Consider the following 12,794-nt stretch of genomic DNA (forward strand, 5'->3'; position numbering starts at 1 on the left):
TTATCACATAAATGTTACCGAAATGAAGTCAAGTTTTGTTATAATTAGCTTTGAATATCAAATTTAAAAATCTTATAATTCTATGAACACATTAGCCGAGAACCATGTCTGTGATCACTGTGTAATCGGCGAAAAAAACATTTAAAAATATATTTATCGGGCCCGGAAAGTTACCGGGACCTTCGAGAAACGGGCCCCAGCACTCAAACTGACTGAGTTCGGAGTGGCACGGTTAGCGAGCGAAATAAAAAGAGACATGTGGTGAGGGCTTTGAAGGGTGATGGGCTCCAATACTGAACATTAAGTCGTAGAAAAAAAAATTTAGGCACCAAATCACAGAAAAAAATCTTTAATCTTTTTTAACATCCTCGCGAAAAATCGAAAACGGAAGGGGAAAAAATTTACAAGTCACGTGGTTTTGAAGTAGACCGTTGTGGACTGGTCGCTAGTTTCCTCTTCACAGAAAAAAATATGGCGGAACCTTTGGCGAAAGGTTCAACGCAGACCTTTTCCGCTTTTTTAGTAGTTTGAAGGCTAGTATGCCAGGCTGGAAGGAATGCGGTCACGAAAATACAAAGAGAAAAGCTCAGTGCTTATGAAAAGAACCTGAGTTATGTTTTGTTGGGGTAAAATTGCTGAAGGCCAGATCGGTTTGGGAGAAGTTATTGAAGATGAACCCATCTTGGTTCCGAGAAGTATGGAGGGTAGTTTCGGAGCTCTGTCCGAGATTAAAGACATTGTTTGTGGCTGGGAGCACACGGCTGTCTTGAAAACTGACGGTGTTATCTGCACCTGTGGGAGTAACGACAGTGGACAACTTGGACACCATAAAGATGGAAAAAAGCTTGGTTAGTACTAAATTTTTTTTGAGTTCAGCTGACGTTTGTCAGAATATAACGTAAGCTAAGTTTACGTGGTAGTAATTGTTGTTGTTGTTATGCATTCGGTACATTGAAGTGGTTTAAAAAATTGCTTTGATCGTTCGAGGTTTGTACTCAAAATAATTTAGCTGTGTTTGGGGTCTTGTGTTTGTGTATCTGATTTGTTTACATATTAATTAAGTTATTTATTTATTTATTTATTATCTATTCACTTTACTTATACATTTAACAACATAAGTATTCATTTATTACATTAACTTTTATTATCTCTAATTTGTTTTACCATTCATAGTATACATGCAATTTGCACATTCAAAAGACATTTTAAAAAGTGACCAGCCAAACATGACTCCCGCTGGTCGCTAATTGTACCTTTGACCTCAGGATAGTGCTCTCCCAGGTACATTTCTGAGAAATTTTTCCCTTTTGATCAAAATGTGCTGAGATCTTGCTGCTCATTGGTGTTGACCTTTTGATCTGAGTCGATCGTGAAGGGAAATACTCAAATCAACTGAATGGAGGTTTTCGTATCATTTTGAGCCATTTGGATATAGTTTCTATATGTCATTGTGTATGTACATGTAGAAATACTATGTGGCATTTGCTTAGGTTTGTCGTCTCAAATAATTTTACTGCAAGATTTCAGGTAGCGCTAAATTAATGTACAGTACATGTATCATTCTGTAAATTAATGTATTCCGTGTAACATGGCTAAATAACATACTACTCCTACTAATAGTTTCAACGTTGAATGGCACAGCTAGTAATTTTATTTCATATCAATAACACAGGGAGGGCTTACACAATTTCGTGAGCTAGAAGCAGATAATTCTTTTGTCTTAAGTGCTTGACAATAATCCAGTTCGAATTGGAATTTGGAAATGTTGGTTTTTGAGGAGAAGGGAAAACTCGAGTACCCGGAGAAAAACCTCTCAGGCCAAGGATGAGAACCAACCACAAACTCAACCCACATACGATGACGAGTCTGGGATACAATAATAAATTGTATGCCTGACTCGGCTGAGTGCAATTAACCGTTTATGTCAAATTTTAGTTTGAGTTTTTGTTTCCCTCAAAAGTACCTGAATTTTTCACGTGGCCTTCATTTCATCCAGAGAACTTTGTTCTGTTTTTTTTATTCCCCAATGGTTTATGATTAGTTATTAAAGCCATTAATATTCGCAGGTCACATGTTTCCTGGTGACGTCATTGTTTTTACAATGTTACATGCTCATGGGCTTTTGGCGGCAAACAGTTCTATTCTATTCTGTCATATTATGTGATTATGAACTAGCCAATGAATATGTGCGCTTTGAGGGGAAACTCTTTAGTTATATAACAAAACATTTTGAGAAAGATGTGTTAATCAGTCAATGATGTCCACAAGCATACTCGGGAAAAAAAATCCGAGTGCTCCCATCAGGAGTCGAACCTGAGACCTTCCGATTACTAGTTCAGATGCTCTACCACTGAGCTACAGGAGACTCATGGGAGCTAAGGCCATTAAACTAGGTTCATGGGACAAACATCCTGTAATCAGCATACTGCAAGGATTTGAATGTCAATGTGTGGCATATGCGCAATGGGAATAATATGATGGAATACGTTAAGCCTGGTGAATAATTGAGAATGATGTGTTAATCAGTAAATGACGCAGGCATACTCTTTGTTTCACAGCCTCTGTTGACTCTCTTGAAACTCGCACAATCAAACAAGTGGCCTGTGGACAGATGCACACAATAGCTATTACAGATAATGGACTTGTCTTTGCTTGGGGTGACAACACTAAAGGACAACTTGGTCTGGGAAACACAGAAAACACAGTACAGAATCACCCGAGGTGATAGTGATTTAATGATTACCTGGCTTGTGAGCTGAGGTTTTTTAGGGCACTGTTCATTTGTCAGAGCTGGCAAGCCATACCGGTCAGATTGTAAGGGAATGAACCAAGCACATACCCTTTTTGAAGTGATAAGTTTTCAAGATTTGCAGAACCATCCATTCAAAATGACGCATTTGATTTATTGACTGGCTTGCCACACTGGCCAGTTCTGGCAAATGGAAGGCACTCTTAGTCATGCTGAGTATTTTGGGAAAACTTTTCCATGTGCCAGACTTAAGGTCGGTGCCTACTTTTGTTACTGCGCATACGTTTTGCGCATCTCGAGATACTCGGGTTTCCTATGGGTGGTGCCAGCAGCCTACTAATACAGGGATATTTTTGTGCGGTTTAAAACTATGCGGCGAAAGCAGAACTTAGCAAGTGCTCTTGGAATCCAAATGAAAATTGGGGGTAACCATGCATTTTTCATAGATAATATAATTAGCTTCAATTTGGAAAAAAAGTACCATACATTGCTTGGTATTTTACGGCTTTTTTTGAATTAGTGTTGCTTAATTATCTCTGAAAAATGTATGGTTACCCCCAATTTTCCTTTTGGATTCCAATAGCCCCTGCTAAGATCTGATTTTCCCACATAGTCATAAACTGCACAAAAATACTTCTGTATTAGTGGGCTGTCTTACAGAGTCTAACTCGCGTCATTAAACTTTTTGTACTGTTTGTGTTATTTAGAGTTGTAAAACATCTTCAGACTGCCGGGTTGATGGTTACGCAGGTTGCTTGCGGAGCAAGACATTCTCTGGCACTAACAACAGGTACATATTATCTTAGTAACCATTTTTCATGTCAGTAATATATCAAACACGAGGAAGACTCAGGGTTGTAGCTAAGAAATTTGTCTGCCGGTTAGCCGAGAAATTGAACCGGCTAAAGAAGGTGCGAAGTGCCTTCTGCAGTCGACGTAGCCGACGGAGGGGTAGGTATGGGAGGGGATCGCCCCCTCTCATTAGGGGGTATGGGGGACCTCCCTCGGAAATTTTGAAAATTTTAATTCAATTTGGTGCACTCTGGTGAAATCTAGGGGCTCTTTTATGCAAAACGAAACAACCATTCAAGAGAAGGTCAGCTGTGGTGCCGCAGTTTGAAACGCGTGGTACAGAGATTCACCCTGAATTTATTCAAAATTTTCTCCCTCGCTTTTACGTTTCCATATTTCCTTCGTGTGTTTTTCGTTGTTTGGCGTCCCTTGAACTCTCTACCAGGTCTGTTCACTGTGCCCCTAAGGAGAATGACAGACCTTCTGAGCAGACAGTGCTTTGTTTTACTTCAGTTCGTCAATCTATGCTGTTTTCTTAATTCTCTTTTTAGTGAGCTGATTAGAAGAACAGTTCTTTATTTAAACACGGTAAAATCCATCAGGAATATAAAAATTAGAAATAACCTAACTCTCCTAAACAAAATTCAAAACCTAACTACAATTAATCTAATCTAACTAAAACCCGTTTTTCATGAATGCCGTGTATACTCTAACATTAAAAATGAAAATACGTGCGTAAGATTTTCAATATTTACTTAACATTAAAGTAATGAGAATGAAAGCTACATCGCTTTCCATTCGTTCCGAAAAGATAAGTGCTTTTAAGTTTGCACTAGAATATCAGAAAATTGATTCTTATAAACGCTTAGAACTGCAAACAAAAGAGCTGTCCACGCGGTCGTTCAGCTGTTCATCCAGTTTCGCAGGTTCGTTCACTCGGTTTCTCGTTCATTCGTTTTCGCAGGCGAGCACTCGGCGGACCGTTTACGTTTCTGGTTTTTGGTTTCTGGTTTGTTCAGTTGTTCCTCCGTTTGCCCAGTTCTTCTTGCTATTCATAGGCATAAACATGTTATAAACAATAGAATTTAGCCAGTGAAGTTCCTTCATGTTTTTTTTCTCTGTCATGCTACAGAGAAAGACTTCTTCTTTCTCCGATCTGACACAAATAACTGGTAACAAACTTGTTTCCAATCTTTCGCAACGCCTTGAATGCGGGGGCTACCAAGCTTCGTGTTGACAAGATGGCGGACGCAGAAAACAGCAAGAGGACACGGTAAACAAGTCCTCAAAACAAAACTTTATTTCAATTACTTTATGGCATCGATACTCCAGGTAGTCAGGAGTTTATTCAAACTTTTCATTTAAAATATATTATTCTAAATCGAACCATTGCTAGTGGGTAACTAAAGAACTGTGCATTGCCCTTTTAACTGAGTGCTTGCCACCCAAAATTCAGCCGGCGGTGACCTCTTTCCCAGCCGGCGAATTTCGCTGGCAGCCGGCGCTTAGCGACAACCCTGAAGACTGTTTTATCTGGTTTCCACAAACACGAGGAAGACTGTTTTATCTGGTTTCCAAACATCAAGAAGTGGACTGAAAATATGAGGCACAACTGAGATTTTTTTTAACCAAATTTGAGGTGTTTGGAAGTACATGTAGGTTGTTCAAACACTCTTTCAAGTGTTTGATTAACTGCTTCTCAAACCATTAATTTTTAGAGCAATGCAAAGCAAAACCACCAAATTTTATGATAAAAATATTAATAAGATCACACTTTCAATGAAACCTTTTTCACGGTAGCGATTTCCTTTGTTTGTTCTTCAAGAATTATTAATGAGCTTGAGAAGTTAGCGTTGCATACTTACTTGTAGATTGCATTATTAGATAACTATAAGGTGAAATTGAATTTAGTTAAACTTTACGATTAACTACAAGCATCTTGCCGTTGATTTATGGCCCAAGCGTGAAGCACACGGGCCATAAATCAACGGGAAAAAATGAGGATCCATAACTTAAAGTACAGACCGAGAAAACAAGGTCAGTAAGATATTTATTATAATTTATCTCTGTGGTTAATCGGGCACGCAGGAAAGGAGACTACAGCTGAAGTTTAGTGGGCCGTACAGTGAGATATGCATGGCCTGCAAAATTGACCAATCACACCGTCTGTACTAGCTGAGAGATAATTACACATTGTAATAAATGTTAATATTTTTAGCATTTTCTTGGTTTATTTTCTTTACATGTAGCTGTACAGTGTATTCAGTATCTACATGTACAGCTGTAGATGGGTTTGTTTTAAGTTTAAAAATATTTTTAATGTACATTGTAAATGAATCTTTTGGATATTTTTAACTACAGCTGTAATAGTTTCTTGCAAAAATCTTTTAAACAAAATAATTTTCAATGCTCCTGAACTACACAGCACTATTTTGGATTAATGAACTCTTGTATGACTGACATTTTTTATTTAAGTTTAGAACTTGTTTGGAGCGAGGGAAACCTTTAGTTTTGTGTGTGTTGTGATTATTACAGTACCGCCTGGAACTATTGACCCATCGGGACTAGGGCATACCTCGTCTTTACCGCGGGTAGTGGCCGCGCGTCCACCTAGGTGAAAACACGGTCGTTCCGCGGTGAAGACGAGGTACAGTGTGCCGTGGTAAATTTGCCGCGGGCGAAAAGACGAGGCGTGCCACGGGAAAGAACAATGGGGACTGGTTGCATTTCTAAAATAAGCGTTAGCGTGAGTGAAGACATTTATACTGCAAGTGTTCGAGGTGCGAAGGAGTAATTTGAAGTCAAAATGGCGTTGGGTAGTTCGCGTAAAAATTCAAATATTGAAATCCTGAATCTTTGCCTCCGCAAATGTTTGTATTCCGTCCTTTCACAGATAATAAAAGTAACTTACAAACCCACACTTGCAAAAAGCTTGTTACATGTATCTCCGAGGGTATGTTAAATACGCAGTGAAATACGTGTACATTGATTTACCTGCTTTAATTTTGAAAACACTCAGTGTAAGTTCACGAAAGAGAGTTTGCTGAATTGTAATAAAAAATCCCTTTTTTAAAATTTAGTTTTCTTAATTTGTTCATTTCGATACAAGCGACGGGGCAAACGTCTTGTAAATTAACCGTAATTTGCATAGGAGCAAGTTTGACGTTTGTTTTGCACTCGTGCGAACCGCTGCTTCTGATTCATCAGCTTTTTTTGTACGTGTCCGACCAAACAGCTGCTAAAAATATCTCCTGAATTTTAGAGCAAGCTTGTGTTCTAAAAAATCGGATATTGAGAGGGAATATAATTCTTGTTGCAGTGCCAAGTTCATTTTAAAAGAAAGAGGTTTAAAATAGACTGTAGACACGAGCGACAAAATTTGCGAAGTCGACACAAGTCGACACGCGCGAACATATGTTTTATAATCTGTAAATTTCGTGGGTCAGTTTTTTTTTCTTTTGCTTCTCCTAACTTAAAATTGAAATAACTTGGCAAAAAATACAAAGTAAACAGCGGACTAACATTCTGGAACACTGCGGTGTTGCATCAAACAGATTGTCACGTCAGGAGTCCGAGTGACAATGACCGACAATGTGTTGAATACGCAATTATTCGGGCGCTGAGCGGCACAAAACATGCCGAAATATTATTTGTTTTCAATTTATAAATGATTTTAAAAGGTCCTGCAAACAGAAATCCACAGACTGTGGCGAAAATTCAAGTTTGCTTGTTTTTTCTTGAGCAAATCTGCACGCTTCGAAGCTTCGATAGTGAATATTGCGCATTGTCCACAAGAAGTCTTCAAATATTTGGGGTATACCGAGTTTTGAGCTATTAAATCAAAATCTTCCTCAAAGGATTTTTCAAATGTGGTCGGATACTCGAAAACGGATTCTCATTTTCTTCAAATGGTTCAAGCCTTCAAGGGCCGAGAATCGTATGTGTATCGCACATGATCGTCATTCCTAGTTAATGTTCTTCGGTGTGATTTTGCCATTAGAAGTTGACGAACCAAACCACAAAGCAAAGGAGACAAAAGCGTATTCAAACTCTACCGCGTCTTTTCTTTACCGAGGTTTTACCTAAGTGAACTTTCCCGCGGCAACTTTGGAGCCATACCGCAACCGAACCGAGGAAAAAAAACGTCCTACTGCGGGAATGCCGAGGGATACCCGCGAGTAGGTCCCGCGGCAACGACGCGGCAAAAGGGTCTATAGTTCTAGGCGGTACTGTATATTTTTGACTGAGATACATAATTATATCTTATTCGATGGTTTTGCATAATTATAATATGCATGGATATTTTTCGAGTTCGGGGCGAGGAAAAATACGAGCAATGAGCAAAATGTCCGCGTGTATTATATGTAAAACCATCTATTAAGAGATTTATTATTCCATTACAAAAAGAGTTTGTTATTTTTGGCTTCTCTTTTCTCGCAAGAGCGTTGAAATACACCTGGTATTATCTATCCATCAAGATGTAGCTTGGCGAATGACATAAATATTACGAAAGCCAGTGAATTGTCTTTGTCAGTATATTCGCTCTGTTGTAAACGGGTCAAACCGGGACATTACGTTGTATTACGGTGTTACAGTGTATATTTTGTGCGTTCTCTTAACCTTATTTGGTGAAATGAAATAATAGTGGAATAATAATTTTCCTTATTTCAGGTGGGTTTTTATTCTCCTGGGGTGACAATAGAAATGGCCAGCTGGGAATCGGTCAGTCAAATCCTGTTCACCTTCCGGAACATGTATCCTCTTTGGTTGGTGTGCCATTTGCTCAGATATGTGCTGGAGGATATCACAGCTTCGCCTTGTCTCTTTCTGGAGCTCTTTTCAGCTGGGGAAGAAACAAGTAAGTCTTCTGTTAAAAAGAACACCATATTAAATGTTGAACTTGATTAATTAACCCTTTCCCGTCCGAGGGAAATGGCGAATTTTTTTAAATCGCTAACTATGAACTGGGAGACCACATGTGATGTACCATTTAAAAGGTATTTTCTGGGGTGTGCTATAAATCACACCAACAGAGATGGAGGAGGTCACATATAAGAGTGAGAAAAGTCCAAAACGAAAGAAGAAAAACATTAAAAATTTTCTTATTCGTTGTACATACTGGGTATCCCCCTAAATTAAGCTTAATGTACAGTTCTCAGTGCATTGCTTGTTGTAAGATATCAACTGGACCCCTAACATACAAAGGAAAAAAAATCCAAAAGTTTGAGGGGTGGTAAATCAAGTCTCATATAGGAGGGGGGCATGATTTTATACCCTCATTTTTTAGATCCTTCAATGATCTTTTGGTTGTGCAAATTTCACACAAATTGACCAAATAGTGAGCTCATAATTGCGTCTTGTGCCATATGGCACTCTTGGGCGGGAAAGGGTAAATATGGCTAGTAAACAATGTTCTCATGCCACTGTACTGCCCCATTTATAGAGTTCAGTGATGCTTTGTTAAAGATTCTCTGTTATGTCCAGTCCCCGCACACATCATCTACACATTTAGAATAGAGCACATTGCAGCTCCCTGTACACCAGCAACAACTATACATCTGTACATGTACAATAACTTCATCATCATCATCAAATATCCACGCGCCAGTAGGCACATAAGGCCGAATGAGTACAGTAACTTAGAACAACTCTATTAGGTTCCTGAACCAGCATAATTTATTCAGACCAAAATAATTTACATTAATTTTCAACTAAAGGTAATAATTATTTTTAAAAAATCTTGATCTAATGATACTAGTGATAATTTTCACATAGTACATTTCACAAATAAATTTAAAAGAGTAATTAATTATCACCATTCAGCCAAATGTATAGACAACTTGTTTTAATTGAATGCAGAGGTACTGTTTGAACCTTTGAAGACAACAAGTTCCAAGTTCCGAAAATCGTGACAAGGCTTGAGTAATTTAATAACCATGATCTACAGCTTTATTATAATTATGTGTCACATTTTGCCAATCAAATCAAGCTAAAAAGTTTGGTTATATTATTTTATGATAAAATACACTTACTTAGGGCCGGGTCGCACTAAGCGAATTTTTTTGTCTTCTAATTTTTGGCGGTCAAATTTTTTGGCAGACATTTTTGAACTTCCAATTTTTAGTCTTGGTCGCACTACGGAAATTTGCAGTTCCAAGACGTCTTTGATTGACAGCAACATCAGTCATAACCCGCTGGGCCATGGGGGAAATGACCCTTCTTCTCTTGTTACATCAGGAAAAACAAAACATTTTCGCGCAAGAGAATGGACACATTGGTTAACGTGACAATGTCTCGGCAACCCAGGACTACATCAATTTCGTCGTAAAACATGCTTTTCTTCTTCTCTAGTCTGCTTCCTGTTCCATTCCTTTGCTTCTTTGTAACGTTCTATTAAATACTTGATTTTCCTCATACACTTGATTTCATGCAAGCGTTTAACTCATCGCAGATTTTAATCCACGCCGTTTGTGACTCTCTGCTCTCTAGCCACTCGTGGTTTTCGGCCCACAACTGAACAAGCAGTCGTTTCTAAACTTGGGCCCAGGTGTTGTACTTTCCTTTATTGCCTTCCTTGCTCCGCTTTACTGGGTCAGGAGTGCTGTTAGCACTCGCTTTGCTACAGTGAATGACAGCTTAATTGCTATACAAACAAAATTGGCCGCTTCGCCAAAATTTGGTTGCCTCCGAGGCAGCACTTCGGTGTCTTTGAAGATTGGCGAAATTTTGGCAATCCGCGAAAAATTGGCAAGTTTTGGAAACATGAGGTCGCACTTATTTTGCAGTACGTGTTGACAGAGTATCACTTAAATAAACAAAATTGGCTCTAGTGCGACCCGGCCCTTAGGCTTGGCAAGACAAGAAAATAGTTGGCTTTCATGTAGCTGCATGTATACAGAAGTCTATTATATGTAGCAGGACCTTGCCATAGAAGTATCAGAGAGCCAAACCTTTTTCCTATCCAGCCTTAGCTTTGCAGCAAGTAAATAAGACATAATTATTGAGATAATTTTGGACGTGGTCAGTACATGTACATGAATTGTACAAACATTCCCTTAATTACTTTCAGCTTTGGCCAACTTGGAGTTAATGATGACAAAGGTAAGAACCGATCTCAATCAGCATTTTATAAAAAATTAGTAAATTACAGGTGAATGCAATTCCTCACTTTAGGATTAAAGATTTGTGGTCCACTGATCAACACATACCGTAATGATTCGATTTAGTGCCCAGGTGCTTATTTGCTTAATATGTAGTACCTCAAGGGAGGACGCTTATTGGGGACAGGGCGCTTATTAGAGACAGATGCTTATTAGGGACAGGGCGCTTATTAGAGACAGATGATTATCAGGGACAGGGCGCTTATTAGAGACAGACGCTTATTAGGGACAGGGCGCTTATTAGAGACAGACGCTTATTAGGGACAGGGCGCTTATTAGAGACAGGATGCTTATTTCTTTTTTGAGAAACAGCAAATGTGTAAAACAAAGCTTTGATATTTATTTAAAAAAGAAAAATAACAGAAACTGTAAAAGTAACAAATATACAGTGAATATTCACTCAATGGTAGGGAATTTTGAAAATCACTTGTCTGTTCAACGTCGATAGCTTCAGTGTCGCTTGCATCAATAACAAAGCTTTCAAGTGCAGCATCTTCTATGTCTGAAGATCAAAGAGATAATTGTCGCGTGATTTGCTTATGGCTCCATGTACTACCTTGAGCCAAAATCCTGCTTGACAAGGCTGCTTTCCTTGAAGCAGTGACTGTGTGCCATCATTGAAACAGAATAGGGGCACTTATTTTTAAAACCAAAACTCATTCGAGGGGGGTACTTATTAAAGATGGGCAGTTATTGAAAGGAGGGTGCTAAATTATATTATACATGTCGATTTTTTTTTATTATTAATTTGGTAGTTGTCATTGCCTGTTTTCAGACTGTTATGTTTATTGTTATTGTACCTGTAGTCAAGGATACTTTTAATTTTCTTGTGATTTGAAAATTTAGTAGCTCAAAAGGTTTCAATTTACAAAGTTTTAAAGGTTTCAGCAGGAAAAAACAACAACAACAACAAAAAATTAAAACAAAATGGAAACGTTAACAACAGCTTTAATACTGGCATGATAGCTTTTATACTGGCATTACGTTAACAACAGCTTTAATACTGGCATGATAGCTTTAATACTAGCATGATAGTGAAGACCCATTTTGAATTTCAGTAACACCAGTTTAAAACCTCTTACAACTTGTGAAGGGCATGACTTTGTAGTAATCACTGTTATTCTTACAGTCATGTATTCTAGAATGCCAACTTATTTAAGTGATTCCCTGAGAGGCCACTAATTTAGTTGGAAAAATTAATCTTGTTAACTAAGGAACACGTAATTACAGTGTTTATCAAATTCATTCATTCAATATTCAAGGCCCACTTTGAATTTCAGTAACTTCAGTTTAAAACCTCTTAGAACTTAGGAAGGACTTCCATTACTTTAAGTCATTTAAACTATTCCTGAAACACAGATATCTGAACTCACCCTAATTTTGATGTGACTACATGGTAATAAGGTACACATTTCATGTAATTACAATACTTATATTTTATTAAATTCAAACCTCTCATTTCAGATCGTTTTATGCCCATACTCATCAAGTCTTTACGATCTCAAAGAGTGCGTCACGTAGCAGCAGGAGAATACCACACTGCTGTGCTCACAGAGGTACAAACATTCTGTGGCAAAAAGTGGAAACTTTTCAAAATTAATTGTGTTCAAAAACCAACCTTTTCAAAAGAAAGCATGAAGCTTAATTGGAAGTTCCAGTTGGGTAGAATGTGTGAATCCAATTTGAAAAAGCCTCCTTTGGAGGGATAAAGTTATCTTTTGGAACAATGCAATGGGCCTTCATGGGTGTCTCATTCAAGTTGCCTTAGGCAACCTTTCTTCACAGGAAGCTTGCTTCATCACCAGTACCATTAAGCTGCCTTCCTCTTTCAATCCTTTGCATCTGAGACACAGATTTCTCTTTCAATGTGGAATAAAATAACCATGCTTTCTTTTATAGGATGGAGGAGTGTTTACGTTTGGATGCGGTAGCTACGGCCAGCTTGGACATAACTCTGATAACCATGAATACAACCCTAGAAAAGTAAGACAAAGTCATATCACTACATCACCTCAAGATTATGTAACAAGTGTGTTCCATCAGATATCCAAACACTGAGAAGTAGGTTGAAAAAACAAGTTCCAGCCAAGTTT

General features: G+C 38.2%; 1 protein-coding gene across 2 annotated transcripts in view; it reads left to right on the plus strand.

Annotated features, from left to right (window-relative positions):
* Positions 1 to 465: 465 nt before the first annotated feature.
* Positions 466 to 12,794, plus strand: part of LOC146454378 (putative E3 ubiquitin-protein ligase HERC4) — a 40,062-nt gene continuing 27,733 nt past the window's right edge. For both annotated transcript variants that reach the window (XM_085095449.1, XM_085095450.1), the window contains exons 1-7: positions 466 to 848; positions 2,559 to 2,721; positions 3,457 to 3,539; positions 8,213 to 8,399; positions 10,611 to 10,642; positions 12,166 to 12,257; positions 12,601 to 12,684. In XM_085095449.1, the coding sequence (XP_084951575.1) occupies positions 614 to 848; positions 2,559 to 2,721; positions 3,457 to 3,539; positions 8,213 to 8,399; positions 10,611 to 10,642; positions 12,166 to 12,257; positions 12,601 to 12,684 (876 nt within the window). In that variant the 5' untranslated portion in view covers positions 466 to 613. The remainder of the gene's footprint in view (positions 849 to 2,558; positions 2,722 to 3,456; positions 3,540 to 8,212; positions 8,400 to 10,610; positions 10,643 to 12,165; positions 12,258 to 12,600; positions 12,685 to 12,794) is intronic.

Source organism: Pavona decussata, unplaced genomic scaffold (assembly GCF_977016875.1).
Source record: "Pavona decussata unplaced genomic scaffold, jaPavDecu1.1 SCAFFOLD_302, whole genome shotgun sequence".
In the NCBI taxonomy this organism is placed as follows: domain Eukaryota; kingdom Metazoa; phylum Cnidaria; class Anthozoa; order Scleractinia; family Agariciidae; genus Pavona; species Pavona decussata.